General features: G+C 39.5%; 1 protein-coding gene across 1 annotated transcript in view; it reads left to right on the top strand.

Moving 5' to 3' along the window:
• The window catches only part of LOC146759253 (cytosolic carboxypeptidase 4-like), a 203,896-nt gene that overhangs the window by 135,371 nt on the left and 51,762 nt on the right, over nucleotides 1–16,763 (top strand). Inside the window, exons 3-5 of the mRNA XM_085510194.1 lie at nucleotides 1,010–1,139; nucleotides 5,498–5,629; nucleotides 8,765–8,941. Of these exons, the coding sequence (XP_085366320.1) occupies nucleotides 1,010–1,139; nucleotides 5,498–5,629; nucleotides 8,765–8,941 (439 nt within the window). The remainder of the gene's footprint in view (nucleotides 1–1,009; nucleotides 1,140–5,497; nucleotides 5,630–8,764; nucleotides 8,942–16,763) is intronic.

Here is a 16,763-nt window from a genome sequence, read left to right as displayed (position 1 = left end):
TCCAGCCTTAAGACCTTTTTTCTGCAAGCATTATTTGCAAGGCTCACTGATAACGCTGGATGCAATGCACCCCAGTTGCAATGCGAGATTCTATCTTCAGACCGCCAGATTGTGTCCCCAGGAATACATCTGTACTTATTCTGTGACTAGGAGGCTGGAACAGCAAAGCTGGATGTAACTCTGTAGCTAGAAATTTGTCCAGTACTTACAATAATTAGGCTCTGCAGTGCACACAATCACTAATGAGGGAAATTAGTCAGATTCTGCAAAATTGTACAATGATGTGCTGCTCCTTACAATCAAATATCCTGCAGATTTTTTCACTGATCACTGAGTCAGGAGCAGAATATTTTCAATCCAACTAATGAAAACACTTTCTCAGTGCAAATCTAGGATCCTTATTTAGCTTTTTATCCAGTCTTTGCAGTGAATCTAGGTAATTGTTCCACATAATGATGTAGCATGCATCAAGATCTTCTTGATGTGCTTCAGATAGCTACATTTCTCATGAGCGGAGGAGCTTAAATGAGATATCCAGCTCATCTCATTTAAGTGCATACATATTTCAGGCTGGTCAAAGAGATTCAAGCACCTGTCTTCAATTAGAATGAGTAGGAGTTGGATGTACTTATTTGCTGTGGAGGTTTTGAGAAGCCTTTGCTGTGCACGTAAGCTGGGTGAGTTTTGTAGATAGCGCAGAATTTAGAGCGTTTCCGAAGGTAATTTTGTTTGTAAGTGGTCCTGATTGTGTATGTACTTAAGTAAAGGAAAATCTGCATTTATTTTCAGGGCTGTAACTGTCTGAATTCTGGAAGGAAAGGGGATGATAAAATCTGCATGGTGGTACGCACCTCTGAAATGTACCGACTGTTGATTCATTCCAACCCAGTGTTAAAAGTCTTTGATCTGTGTTTTAATTGGCATTCCCCATCTTTGTGCCAGGTCTTGCCAGAATCAGGAACTCTTTGGAATCAACTTTTGTTTGTGATGTGTTGCTTTGTGATTTCAGCCACCGTTGTTCCTTGAGTGGAGATGATCTGAACAGGCAGTGGCTGACTCCCAGTTCTCAGCTCCATCCAACAATTTACCACACCAAAGGTCTTCTGTATTATCTGCGCAGCATCAACCGGGCCCCTGTGGTGAGTAACTCCCTGTATCTTCTATGGGTTATTGCACGCAGATGGATTATTGCAGTTGTGTCAACAGCCCTGTTTTATGGTTAGAGATGTGGAAAGCATACTATACCGCTATACTTTCATCATTGTGGGGTGTTTTTGAAAGTCTTGGGTTATCTACTGAATCTTCTAACCAACTCCAAACTTCAGAGTCTTCGTGCACCTGCAGAGTGAATACAAATTCCTTACAGCTCCTTAGTATCCTCAAAGTACTTCAGCTAAACTAGATATTGTTAGTAAGTTATTGTTATCTTTCTGGCAATGACAGGAGAAATTCTGTGAAGACATAGTCTGAATGGATCATGCAAAAGCCCAAACTGGAGCAATCTGTGCAATCAGAGAAACACAAGTTAGCTTTCAAAATGGTTGAACTTTTCTGCTGCTTCAGTGAGAAGAAAATGACTTTTTGGGGGAACTACCGGAAGTTCATGAGGGGTGATACTACTGGCATATGTCTGGGATCTGTCCCCATCTGTTCGGTCTTGATGCCCAACAGAATGAATAGTTCTGAGACCTCAGGATAAAAAAAAAACACTGATGGTTTCAAATGTTGATGAACAGAATGGAAGTGGATGGAACAGCAAGTTGGCTTCTTATAGCCCCAGTTAGGCAGGAAATGTCCTAAGATGCACTGTTCACTCTGGTCTTGATGAGAAAATCCTCAGACAAGGTGAAAATGTCTGTGAGTTTCTTTAAGTGAATATTTGTGGAAATATGCTATTTTTGGCCTAAATGACAGCCCTGACATCGAGCTCTGCACTCCAAGGAATCTACTGGAAGTTCAGCTTGTATCTGAGAGTTTATTCCACCTACATTTTCTTTGGGTTTTGAGCTACATCTGATCAGTTTTGTTTTATTGTGCTAATCGTATTGGGCCTTTTTAATTTAAATTTATCATAACCATCCCTGTCACATCCAGATGCATGAAGTTGAACATGCGCCCAGTGGAAGTTTTCATCTTGCTGAGTGAAGTAAGACTATTGATCGTATCATGTCTCTCACTCACAGGCAGTATGTCAGACGTGGTAAACTGATTTTTTCTTTGCCTTTGAAGAGTACATTGATTTTGGTTTATACATGCTCGCAAATGTCTTTTCCCAACTCCAGAAGAAGCTGGATTTCTTCTGCCCTGCACTCACTGCCAAGATGCCATGAAGGCAATTTCACTGATAGCCAAATGATTTCTGTGGAGTGAATTAGTTTAATTTATCTTGGGGATGCGCAAGCAGTTTCTTCAAAGGAAAGGAAAGCTTCTTGAAAGTGAAAAGGAAATAACTTTAAAGTTAGCGGCCTTTCAAACCAAACCCATTTTAATTGGTAACTTCAGCCATAGAAAACAGCCATCTAAGTGCTTTATTTGTTTATTTATTTTTGCTTCTCTTGTTGGTTTTGGAAACCCTAGTAAAAGAAGGGGCTGGATACGCTGTAGTATTGCAACTCTCCACTGAGGGTGGTTTCTTTTCAACTGAGAGCAGCGGGAGTATCAGAGAGCTAAGCTTGGGAGCAGCTAGGACTGAAGGGGAAAGAGATGTTGCTTTTTCCCCTTGAGCATTCGTGGTGAGGAAATGTGCAGTTTGTGAATTACAGTTGACAGTGCACTTGCAGGATGCAACAGGAAAAGTGTAGCTCTTACAGAGGGATCAAGCTGCAGCAAAGAGCAAGTTACTTTTGGAGGGGACAGGAAGATGCTGTTAGGGACCAGGAGACACAAAGCGGTGTTTGCTTTTTGAGATATTCTATCAAGGTTGGAAACAGAATCTGACTGCAAGTACATAGCTTTTTGTGAGCAAAGCATCCTAAACGTGTCTACCTCAGCAGTCTGAGATTGGGTCCTCTCACGAAGCTACTAAGGAAAAAAAAGAGTATTTGCATCCATTTTCTGTCTTGCTTTTCCTTTGTTTTAAAAGCTTCCTGATTCTGTGAGTCATGAGGGGGATTGTTTTTGAGTTTGAAAGCAGTCCTTACCTTTGTGGTGCTCAGTGCTGGCACATTACTTTAAATAGATAAAAATTTGCATGTGTGTCTTGAGTCATACCCCAGTGAACACCAGACTTGGAATTTGACTGTGTGTTGGTGTCACAGCTGTACAAGAAGGATAGAGAGAAAAAAGGGGTGGGTAGGTCTCAAGTTTACCTTGTGGTTGCCCAGGCTTAACCCAAGGAAAGTTCTTCATTGGGTGCTGCAACTATAAAATACAGTTTTGTCTTGGCTGAGTGGTGAGGCTTGAGCTACTCTGTAGAATAAAAATAGAGCAGAAGAATGCATTGTAAAAACAAAAACAAAACGATTTGTCATAAACATTGAGAATAACTGCAGTGCTCAGTAAAATTAATTAAAATGTAGGTATATATGATACACAAATGGAATGGAAACATTTCCAGTAGTGTTGACTTCTCTGCTGTGGAGGTGGGTGGCAGTCATGGATTCATCCCATGGCATGAAATAGTGGTGTTACAGAGCCTGGCTTTTACAATGCTTTACTAATATGGAAGGCTTGTTCCAGACTTGTCACTTAAGGATTCACTCTTGAGATGCAGAATTATGGACCTCCTGCTTATCAGGCAGCACAGCTATCTGAGCAGCTGATCATCCCTGTGTGGTTTCTGATAAGTAATCTTTTAGGTAATAATATATGCATCTTGCATGTTAGTAATTCTGTAAATTGGCAGGTAATTGATACCTGGTTGAGCTGGGATCTCTGCCTCAAAATAGAACCACAGCTATAAAACCTTCTTTGATATTCATAGGAGTAAATTCTAGTTGGTACCTGTGGTTAAACTAATCTATGACTGTATTGCTGGAAGCATAGATGGAACGCTAACTGGAAAAATGCCTGTCATTAAAAGAACCAATAAATGCAGCTGTTTAGAAGGGGGCTTTATGGGATAATTCCCTGTTTTTCAGGCAGTTGCTTGAAGTGTAGGACTGCATAAGCCCCATGTGTTGGACTGGGTGATCCTTTTACAGGTCCTGTCCAACTCAGGATGTTCTGTGGCTATAGCAGTCCTGTTAACTAGGACTTGTGGGATGAATCTGCGTGTGAGTGTCTTAGCATCTCCAATCAACGTGCAGCTTGTCAGAGCAGCTGGAGGAATTTAAATGCTCAGTTCCTTAGGTAATTAAACTTCCTGACTGGCTGCAGCTAAACTGAGTTACTGTATAACTACTAAACAAGCATACTAGGGTAAAACTTGCCTTAACAGTTGGTGGAAGAAGTTGATCTATTCCATCTGTTTCTCTCCTCCTGTCTATGTTTATATAAGAATATGTATCTTTCTTCCTCATCTTTTTAATTGATCCACAGTGCTTCCCTACCTTATGACACCTGTCCCTTTGTCTCTGATAGATGCCTCAGAAAACTATTTAAATGATATCACGATGTTCCTTTCTAATCGGCAATGAATATTGCCTTAAAACAAACCAATTTCTTCTCTTTAGAAATCCTTGTCTTTTCACTGCTGGATTTCTGAATGTTTCTGATAAAGACATGGAGAATATATGTAACAGCAGTGTCTATATTGACTTCATATTCCGGAGGGCAATGAGATTGATTATTATTTAACACTTGGGTCAATATTTTCCTCTTGGGTCATTAAATCGTGATTTTCATTTTTATCAAAGTTGATATGTGCCTATGAAGGCAATCAAAACTTCCATTAAAACCTGGAATGTACCTTGTACCTAGTTTATATGATAGCTGACATGAGAGATGGATTAAATAGATACATTACGTTGTGTGGAATCAGATTATTTGTCTGACAAAGATAATGTCCCGTGCTTTATGTCCAGGAATTCATGTAAGTATCTGACCACATACAATACATTTTTACACAACTGCACAATTACATTTTCCTAAACATTGTGTAGCACAGTTTTTGTGTTTAAAGAAGCCAAGGTGATTAATTGCTGGCAAAAGGTGCAGTTTTAAAATCTCCTGAGGCTAATGCTAGAGTTGAGAAGTCAGAGGAGCCCAACAAATTGCTCCGTTGTATCATAAGTTACCATGAACTCTCAGGTTCCTCGGTTGGCATGGAATCTTGCACAGATGTCATGTTTATTTCTGCTGTGGACAGAAATGCACCGGTGTTGACACTGGATTCATGAGATCATGTCAGTTCCAATAGGTAAAACGAGGTACGGCTGACTAACAAAGTTTGACACTGATTATAGGCTTGGCCCAGAGCTCTGCTCTGAGTTTGTCTGAAGAGCACTGACAAAGGTGTAATTCCTCACATACAATCCTCTAGTATTTATAGTGTCTGTTGTGAAGAACCACAAAGCTTACTTCAGTATTACAGATTTTGCCTTTCTTTCCTCCCTAGGTGTTCTGTGACTACCATGGACACTCCCAGAAAAAGAATGTGTTCCTCTATGGTTGCAGTATCAAAGAGACCTTGTGGCAAGCAGGTTGCGTGGTCGACACAGCAGTTATCACAGAAGATGTTGGCTACAGGGTAGGTCTGCTTTGTTCCTTTCTACAGTTGTTGGCATATATGTGCACCTACATCCCTCTTTAAGATGAGGTCAGATCACAAGTTCTGTTGGTAGGTGCAAACTTGTCTTGCAGCAGAGGAGTAGAGATCCAGAAAAGTTTAAATGATTCCTACTATCTTCATGCACCAGATATCTGCGAGAATATTGTCAATAGGTGGATCTCTAATTCATTTCATTAAGATGCTGTTTTGTTGTCACTGCCGCTGACTAATAGAAATGTTGTATTTTTGTGTTTTATAAGTTCCAAGTATACATGTGCTTCTCTCACCCTCAACTCACGAGAAGTCCCCGTGGAAACACTTGTTTCACAAGGAAAAGCAGGAAGGGTGCTTACAGTCAGAACATCGCTTGTTGTATTTGAAATCAGTGGGCTTGAAAAGGCTGAGGATAGTTCACTGTTACACAAACAGAATTCAAATGCTGCTTTCAGCATCTGGTGCCTGTCTTGAATCTGCAATGAAGAAACCAAGAGCAAGCCTCCAAGGGTGTCCAAGAATCTGCAGTGGCCTAGATGAAAGGCTTTGTGATTGCAAAATATGGGAAGTTTCTCTCCTTCCTCCCATGAGTAATTGGGGACGATCCTGCTCTCCATGTATTTACTTCCCAAAAACATGAGCAAAATACCTCAAGAAAATTGTGATTTTTGAACAGCCTTTGCTGTAGCCCTTGATTCGTGGGAGAAAGAGGCATTGTTACTTCCTAATACTTGGCCTCAGATGACATGCGTAGCATTGACATTGGAAAACCCAACTTCAGGATTTCTCCTTTTAATCACCATTCCAGGCCCCTTTGACAGTAATCTCTGAAGGGACCTCAGTAAAGAATCCTAATTCCATTCTGACCAAATGGGAACGGAGGTTTATGGACATGGGCAGCACCCCCGTTTTTGTGCATGCTAAATCCAGCTGTATGAGAGACAGGGAGCATGGTTAAAGTAATGTGTTGTCATAAAAGAATCCTTTGAAAAGATGCATTTTCACCCTCCCAGAAATACAATTGAAAGGTAATTAATGAGAAAAGCAGAGGGGAAAGAACTATTAGTGTGAAATCCAGTGAAAGCTGGTAAAATGAAAGGAATATTAAATTCAGATTTGATAATGCTTCTAAATGAGTCCTGACTACAGAGACATTACTGTTACCTGCCAGCGTTTTTATTTAATCAAATATAGAAGACTGATTATGCATATAATTTCAATTGTTTTAAAAACTAAACTGGATTAGAGATCTGATTATGGTACTTCATAGCATATATTTACAAAGATCTGTGTGCTGTTTCAGATAAGGACAGAATGAAAACTATCTGAACCTTCACACGCAGTTTAGCTGGATCTCATGATTGTGTTCAGGATTATAATTGTTTGGGTGACTGTGCTTTATTTTTAACCCAGCTCCAGGAAAACCTGGATGTGTTGCTCGGAATCATAATATTTTGCAGCAAATTGTACTTTGAGGGCAATTCAGAAGCAGTGGATGTTTAGTTCAGAGCAAGTAATCAATTTTAAAGATTCCTCTGTTCGGTATTCTCCCAGGAAAAGGAATGCTGTAGTTCTTAATAGCACACTGTAGATCTTGACTTAAGAGTTAGGCTCATGCTGGTCTCAGGTTTGAAATGTAATCTCTCACTTTGTTCCAGTTATCTGTTCACAAGGTTTTTTTCTGCTGATGAATGGACCTTATAGATCTTTATGTCTGTACCTTACAGAACTGGTAGGGTCCATTCATAGCTATAGATTGGATATGCTGAAAATAACATTTACTTTCTTATTACAGAGGTATGTATGATTATGATGTTTGCAGTGGATATTGCAGAACAGTTTAGGCCAAAGATTTTATCTTCTGCGTCAGTCATCCTTTAAGAGAAGACCAGCTATTAAATGTTATTTTCTCAATTTTGATGAAACCAAGCAGTCCTGTACAGAACTGTGATGTAAAGCTCAACAGAGTGGAACTAGAATTGCTTAGAATCAATCAGTTTCACTGATTGTTATTGGAAAGTGAAATTAGCTGGTTGGCTTTCACTGCCCAAACTGAATGAAATTTGAGGGTCAATGCCATTAGCAATGAGCAGAAACTCCTTCTGTATGATTCCATTCCATTCAGAAGTTTAAGAAAGCTGTCATCAAAGAAATAATGAACGTTCTTATTTTACAAGCTCTTCACTGGATGGTCTTTGGGCATGTACTGGGATGCAAGCACAAAGGTTTATATGCACATATGTGCTTTTGTATGTAAATGCCCAATTTCTACACCGAGTACACCTAGTGTTAAGGTATCTAGTATATACTTTTACAGTTAGCATGAAGAAGTGTTGCATCCACACTGATAGAAATATTTGATAGCGCTGTGTATTAGCAGTGTTTATAGGCTGCTGTTGAGAAAAATGATTTCTAGAATAAGAAAATCACTCAGAGCTAATTTTACTGAATTTTCATATTTACTCTTTATTGCCGCTTTCTATACAGAGTGCATTCAATGTACCATTTGATCCCAGATGAGAATAGTTTGGTTTATTTCACAATGCAAGATAGTTAAATGCTAAGCTCTATTTTCCTATAATTATCTGTGACCTTCAGTGGGATTATGCATTCCCCTTCTTTGCTGTGTGCTGTGTTCAAACAAAATTCCTCCTATAGCTGAATCCCTTGTCAAATTGTGAGGAGGAGCTGGAAAGGAAAGAATGGAAACATTGTGCGCTGAGCTATGACTGCAGCCCTCTAGGCAGAACAGGAAAATGTAGTTAATGTTGAAGCAGCTTAAAAAATAAAGCTTCATAAGTGACTTCAGCAGTCCAAAACTATAGGATGTGCAAAGACATCATTTTGGATGGGATGTACCAAATGTACTTACAGCATTTTTGTCTGTGACTGGGGACAAAAAAACAAACAAACACAACAAAACATTAGAATATGAAGATTTCACTTGGGATGAAGATGAGTCCAGTTTGGCACTAACTGGAACTATCACAGTGACAGTTTCTACAGGTAGCTTTGGTGATACGCGCTTTAAACAGCATAGGCCTCTTGTAGATGTATTTGTGATATAAATGCATGTACATCTGTTTGATTCATTTTCTCATTGCTGATACTTTCTTATAGACTCTTCCTAAAATCCTGGACAAAGTGGCCCCTGCATTTGTCATGAACAGCTGCAGCTTCCTTGTAGAAAAGTCCCGCGAGTCAACAGCCCGGGTGGTGGTATGGCAAGAAATGGGTGTGCTGAGGAGCTACACCATGGAGAGCACGTACTGCGGCTGCAGCCATGGTCTCTACAAAGTAAGTACCTCTTCCAAAGAACTACATGGCACACTCCTTCTAATGTGTGTCTAATGAGCTTGGGAGAATAGAGAGTGCTGTTTTTATGCTGTTTGGTATTGCCAGCTTCCTTCTATAATATAAGTGTAGCCATTCTACTGAGTTTCTTCTCAGTTAAATCCTTCCACGATCCTTCACTTTTAATCTTCCATGCCAGGGAAGTAGGTTCCTTGCTACGAGGTTTCATTTGACAGTGAAATAAAAAGAAATTCCAGTCTAATGCCAAAAATATTGAGCTGAATGAAGGAGTGTTTTTGAGATGATACAGACTGTGTCTTTATAATGGTATTCACAGTAGATCTGAGGTAATTAACATGAATATTAGGAGTCGTACACTTCCTGTTGCAGTCTATCTGGGCATTTGCTTGGCTAAACTTAAGAGCCTGCACTGAGAATTCTGCACTTGGAGTTTGTTACTGACAGCCAAAGGTAGCTCATCTATGAGCTGAAGCCACAGCTTTAACTGTGAACTAAATGGAGCTAAATTTCTTACCAAATGATGTTCCAGATACTGTGGGAAGGGCTGTACTTGTGCTGAGTGCATCAGAGACAGGAGCCTCTTGGCACTTTTTAAGTACATGGTTTGAGCTCTGGTAATTGTATTTAGCTGTACATAATTCTCCACTTGCTCAGTTGGTGAATTCTTTTTGTTCCTTTCCCAAACCTGTTGCTTTCCATGGAAGGGATTCTGTGCTCCACCTTATTTCTCCCACTAGGGAGCAATCCTTATCTATACAGCATTAATATGTGGTTAAGGATCCGAAAAGACCCTTAAGGAAAAAGCCATTGTTACAAATAACAATTAATAAGACGTTCAAATTATTCTTTGCAAGTTCTATGTTAATCCTTTTACATTCCATAGAATGTGGCCAGCAAGTACTCAGCTACTGTTTTAACAGTGCTCTACTATACTCACATCATTTCTTAGATAGAAAAGGCAGAAGAAATATCTGAAGATGGTTTAAAGAAAGAGAATATAACTGCCCTGAGCATTACACCTGGTGCTCCCTACTCTGAGAAGTGCTGATGGGGTGCAATAGGTACCACAGGTTGTGGTGGGGTTTTAAATTTCCTTCAGACAGTGGGGAGAAATTCTACCTTGACTAATGTCAGTGGCAAAACTCCTAGTGATCTCCATGGAGAATTTAACTCATTTCCTAGATAATCTGAGTAACATCTAAAAGCAGTTGGACATCAGGTTATATCAGTGTCTAATGATTTGTTCTCTACTTCCTTCAGTATTTTCAACCCAAGTTTGCATAAGTTGTGCCAGCAGATCTAAAATGTTTTATGCAACGTTCTCCCAAGTGCACCACCACTCAGTAAGCTGGTGGTCAGGCTTCTAATGGTGTTGGTAGCAGTTCTGGATCCTGATCTTTGACTTTCTTCCTTCTTGAAAATGGTGAAAATAATGGTGAATGTAGCTGCTTTGCTGACTGTAAACTGAGATACAAACTTCTTGTGCTTGAAGTTGCACATATCTGATAGGGAGTTTGCAAAGGATTTAGGAAAAAACAGAGGAAGGCTTTGTAGAGACTGTAAGAAGCTTAAATATTAAATACACAGGGCTGTCAGGTAAGCCCCCTCTCACCACAGAGCAATGTTGTAGGAGGGCTGAGGTAACCTGTCTGATAGAGAGGCCCAGAAAAGAAGTTCCTAAAGTTTTTCGATTGCACGGTGTGTGGCATATCATGTATAGAAATGTGACTTTCATTTCTAAAGCAGTTTAGTGAGTGAAAAATAAGGCATGAATTTGTTACTAGTGATATGTAAATGAGAAACAGTTGTGACCCCAGCCTCGATTAAAAGTCATTTGATTTCAAATGGGTATGGGGGGAGGGCAGAAATGAGAGCAAAAGAAAAGATGACTTGTCTTTGTTGAATCTCCCTGTCTGTGTGATCAATGGAAATGCAATAAGCCATCTACCCTTAAGGAAGAGAAACATAAAACTAAAGAAACTATTGATCTTATCTAAGGTTTTATTCAACATAAAGAAGAAGAAAAGAAGGGGAAAAAAAATCCAGACTCTCTTTGATTTTGTCTGGATTGTCCAATTGAGTCTTAGAACAGCAGTGTCTCCATTTGAAAGCTGCCTAAAACAAAGCAGTCCATTTCAACAAGGAATTCTCCTTCCTACTTCTACCAGTTTACAATCTCACAATCAAAAAGTAATCAGAAACTGCCTATCATTTCTCTCCCAGTGTGAATGCAGTCTGTATTAACTCCCTCACTGGACCTATTGCCCTCCAGGTTTGTATTACTGTCCTCCTTTTGCAGGATTTTGTTGAGCCATCTTGTCTTATTTGGTTTGCAGAATACTGAATATAAGGCTGTGCCATAGAAAGCTCTATTCAGTACAATCGGGAGCAAATATTGGCCCAAAAGAATCAAATCTGCACTGACGCATATGGATATTCTCCTAAGTTTCTTCAGTGTGATTCATTTTTAAACTGGCATAGCTCTTTGTTTTACCATATCCTATTGTACTACACTTTATTCTTCTTGATTCTTGGCTGACTAGTTAAGACGCCTGTAGTAACGTACTGCACTGGGATGTTCAGATTACTAACTGTATTCACCATCCTATGAGTTTGATGTATTTTGAGCCATGTATACATTTGCGTTCCAAAACAGATATAGTAGAAACATGGCAAATCTCAAAACTCAGCTCCGTGCTCTCTCAGTACATGTGGTGTTGGAAAGGCATTTTCCTTGACATGTTGTGCCTGGTAGAGGAGATGAAGTACTGATGTAAATAGACTTCAGCTTCTTGCTTCAAAGGGATACACGCAACAAGGAGTAACAAATGAGTTTTTAAATTATTCCAGATATTTTGACAGTACCCTTTGAAGGAGATTTTACTGGTGACGTGGATCCCTTTTTGAAGAAAGTCTTTGGGAGAGTCAAGAGAAAAAATTAATTCTGTCCAGTCTAATGCTTCTGAATGAGGGGAATTGAATGCCCCAACTTTTATTATCCGACTTGATGAGAGGGAAAAGCCATCCATTTGCAGAGATGATGGAATCAGGGAGAGCAGCACCGAGCAGAGTGGCCATACGTTCATAAGAAATTGTTGATAGTTGTTCAAAACACCTTTGAAAGGAGGATTTGGGGAATTTCAGGAACGCTCTTCCATAGAACCCATCTTCATGTTGGAAAAGTTTTTCTTCTTTTGAGTCCAACTACTCAATTCACTGAACTGGTAAAGCAAGCTAGAGGTGAGGAAAAACTGATGTTGTTTTGTTGGTTGGTTGGTTGGTTTGATTTGATTTTGCTTGCATTCTCTCCAGTCATTTACAGTAGGAGAAATTAGAGGTAAAATTGTGCCTGATGTAACGGCAGCAATTGGCAGGTGGAGCCTGGCCAGAGTAACTGTCAAAAGTCATGGCCTGTCTAACAATTAGAAGCCCCCATCTCTACAAAACTCACCCCAGATAAATTGTGAGAGTGAATGTCCCTGAAGGTTCTGTGAGCCATCTTCGTGTGAGCGAGGATGTGACATTAGTCATGTAACGTGTGTTCCACAAATCATGTGCCATCTTGCTGAAGTCTGTCTCGTTCTGTTTAGAAGGTTAATAAATTGCATTTTTTTGTTTTTCCTATGCTATACTGGCATAAAACCAAGATAACTTTCTTGTTAGATAAGAGCCAATAGTTTGTATTTCGGAGATGGAAGTACTTAAATGCTGAGGGATAAAAGGACGGAGCTGCTGATAAACGGGTAGCAGAACTGGATGAAAAGCTCTGCATCCTGGCCCCTTATACAGTAACTGCAGAGATGAGAGTCTAATAAATGGGAAGAGCTGCCATTATCCATCCCCTGTAACCTGGCTAGCATTTACTGAATTATTTTATACAAGTAATGAACCAGTGAATTGCCGTGAAAGTGTGGCAGAAATAAAGCAGTATGCCAAGATGAAAGCCTTTCCTCTTGCTACTCTTTCAGAGGTGGACTGCTCTGGTTTGACCCATTTCTGTCCAAAATAACCAAATTGTTACTAATACATCATTTGTCCCTGAAATTGCAGTTCTGTTTCTTTATAGTTATCTATAGGCAATGAAAGATTTTCTTTATCTTCCTTATTATTGCGTATCACATATTATATTTCTGTGGAATTTTTATGTATGCCTTATTCATAAGCAGTTTATTACAGTCGATAGTCAGAAATTGGGTTGTTTTGAGGGAGTTTGCAGTCGCATAATGTTGTCTTACTGGCATACAGAAGCAATGATATTCTTGTATATCATTCTTGTAATTGGATGCCTAGTGCACAAACTTGCAAATAATTTTAATTTGGACTCATGCCAGTATTCAGGCACCAACAGAAATGGTTGCAGCAATGTTCTTGCCACAGAGCGTATTTGATAAGTACTTGCAGAAGGGAAATGAAAAGAGATGGAGTTTATTCTGGGCTTTCTGATGAGCATTCCAGTAAATTGTTTACATCATCTTTGAAATCTGAGGCTTTTCCTATTTCTGGTTTCCATTGTCTCCCACGTTTTACACTTTTCCTAAGTATGAGTAAGTTTCACAAGCATCCAGAAGTTTCTATCCAAAAAATCATCTCTAAAACGTGCATCTAGTGAACCCTCTGAGGCCTGGGCACGTCATTCAAAAGCAGATGCTAAGAAATATAGAAGAATGTTTTTTTGTTTTTTTTTTCTAAATAGTTCTGCTTCCAGTTCTGGTCCAAAGTGATTCAAATTGGAAGCAGCTGTAATTGTAAGAGAAGTATAAGAGAAAAACAAATAGTTATCTTGTAGTAATCTAAGGAGTGAAGGATTAAATTAAGGTTTTCTGCTCATTGTGTTTTCTTTAGTTGTTGCCCATTGCAAACGTTTGCATCCTGTTTTCCGTATTTTCATGCTCCTTTTGTGCCCACCAATCCTTTTCAGTAAATTGTGATTCAGTTTTCAAGATATTCTAATGGTACCTTTTAGTCTTGATGATTTCACTTAATGCAACAATATAAAGGTTAATGGCATTTAGGAAATGAGCAAAGGCACATGGGAAAGAGCAAAACAACCAGGAAACGGTGAGCATTCATCTTCCTTGGATGGCCAGAGCAACATAATGATTAGTCTGCAAGCACAGCACCAGGGCTTGTGGCTTGCAGCCACAAACCTGTATTTTCTGGTCCTCTTAGGCTGGATTGAGTCAGATGAGCAAAGTCTTGGATGAGAACTCTCCACGGACTTGGCAGAAAAAATGAGTGTTATATCCTTACTCGGATTTTGTTGATATAAACAAAAGGAGAAATGTATATGGCCTTGAACTACAGAGAAATGAAAAATCAGCTGACTTCTCAGCCTTTTGGAACCAATTTCAAAGCTGATCAAATAGGATCTCGACTTCTCCAACTCCTAAATAAACAGAGTAGCACAATCTGAGCCCTTTGGAAGTAATAGCATCTTAAATCAGTTCCTTTGTCTCTGTTGTTGATAGATTATCGAGGGCTGTCTGTCAGTGTAACTGGAGAACAGGTTCCCTCCCTTGTTGTGGTTTGTAATTGCTTTGTGTTTTGTTGTTAGTGGTGTTTTTTAGGTTTTGTTTTTTTTTTTTTCTTCAGCACAACAGAAAGTAATGATGGGATGAGGTCATTGTAGATCTGACTTTGCAGAGTTGGAAGCATCTAGTTCTGTGGAGGTACACTAGACATGGATGTATTTGGAACAGCAAAGCAGAGCCATCATGTGCTCCCCTCTTTCTCTCAACTCTTTTCCACTACTGTATATAATCGATCAGTTGCTGTAGCTCTGATGTTTACCACTTCTGTTTGGGGCTTAGTCTTAAAGGGCTTGTTCCAACAAATCCCTGCGTTTCTTTCCTTTTACTTGCAAATGATGTGAGCATCTCCTAGTTAGCAGCTGGTTTATTTGTTAAACCAAGGAACACAGCAGATTCTGTGGGACCCAGGAAAGGAAAACAGATGTTACCTTGATTCTGTACATTTCTGAATGCTGATATTTCTCTTTTTTCCCCTTCCAATATACCATAAACAGCTGATACCTGTTTTGTTTGTTTGTTTTCTCCCTCAACTACTTCTAAACCTTTCTAGATGCTTGGTTGCAGCCCAGTCTTCCCATACTCTTGGGAAGAAAGGTGGTAGTAGGTACAGATTGGAAAGAGTTATCGAGCTGCTTCCCTAGAAGCTTTTTTTTTTTATTTCCCTAGGAAATAAAAAGCCAGACTACATGGAATCAGAAATGCAAGTATTCAGTCATACCCATTTTCTGGGAGTTGTGGATGGGATTAGATCGAAGATTCCCAGGTGCTGACATTGCAAACCCAGACAACTTAGATGTTAGAATCAAAAAATTCATTTGCAATTAATTAATTTATGGTTGCATGGAAAAGATGCTGCACTTTGGATGAAATGTTACTCTTTCTGAAGCCCACTGAACAGTTCTGAACGGTGCAGCCTTGAATATAAGTGGGATTTAAGTCTGCTAATGAAAAGAACTCTTGGGAAGGATGTGAGACAGAAAAGCAAAATTCCTAATGAAAACTAGCTGTAGTATTCTGGCAGTGTCTCTTTAAAAGTCTAAATATCATTGCACATCATCCTTTCAAGTTTTCAGTGGAATTACAGCGGCTAGGTTTTTGATTTCTGATGTCTCTCTTGCTTGTTAATCTGGTCCCATGTGGATTTATTGTACAAATCTATTTGGCAGCTGAAAATTGCCCTTTGATGAAGCTCATAGTCTAATCATGAACTCCTCAGGCATGGCAAATAAGAATGGGAGGTTGCAAAAGCACAGGCTAGAGGAGCCACGTTTGTCTTTTACTCTGCATGGATTTTAGAAGCATCTAAATTTCAAAGTCTTTTATACACAGGATTTTCTGCGAAGATTGATTTTTACCCCTCTTAGCATCATAACATTTGCCATGCTGGATCAGACCATTGGTCCATATGATCAGGTATCCTGTCTCATACAGTGTTTGGTTCCTCGTGGCTCCTAAGAGAACAAAACCAGGCTGTAGTGCAACTGATTCAATTACACTAAGACATGGAAAAGAAGAAATAATCCTACCGGCCCACCTGACCTGCCTCCTTTCTGCTTCATATGCTGCAGCATGAGGCCTGATTATTTCGAGGGTGTGGTAATGATAATGAGCAACTTTCTCTGTTGATAATTATGGCACTTTTCTGTCCCCTTTCGTAATATTTTCCCACACGGGATTTCCTGCAGCAGTGAACTCCACTAGTTCATACTAGTGATATTAGTGGTATTGGATATGCTGTCCAATATTGAATGTAAACTATATATTGAAATTTAATCTCACTTCCTCCTCCATTCTGTCCCTCCACTGATTTCTGCACTGTACTTCTCACAGCTGCTGTAGCTCCCAGGTTCTTTAATCTGCTGTTCTCTGCCACATCCACTGTTGTCTTTATTCATGGATGATCCAATCGTAGGTCCCTTGGTCTTGTCAAAAAGAAATCAAACTAACTCTATTCATTCTTGCCAACTTTGAAATCTGTAGGTGCATCCTTTCTTCTTCTTTTTTTTTCTCATCCAGTTCTTGTCTCTTTGGTCTTTCCTTTTTTATGTTCCCAATTGAGATTTATATTTTTTTTTTCATATGTGCTAAGCTCCTGTACTGATAGCATTGTCTTTCCTCTTTCCCTTCTTCCACAACACTTATTTCAGCTTATGGTCCCAGAGAGAACCATCAGCTCTTCTGGTTTTGACCTCCTATACTACATAGGCAGCTTTGTACCAAACCCTCGTGTTTGTGTAAGATTTTTCATAGAAGAAAGAATTCAGACTGGATTT

This window comes from Coturnix japonica, chromosome 10, assembly GCF_054131305.1.
Source record: "Coturnix japonica strain WE chromosome 10, WE-NBRP24, whole genome shotgun sequence".
Classification (NCBI taxonomy): Eukaryota; Metazoa; Chordata; class Aves; order Galliformes; family Phasianidae; genus Coturnix; species Coturnix japonica.
This window is presented reverse-complemented; position numbering and strand designations above follow the sequence as displayed.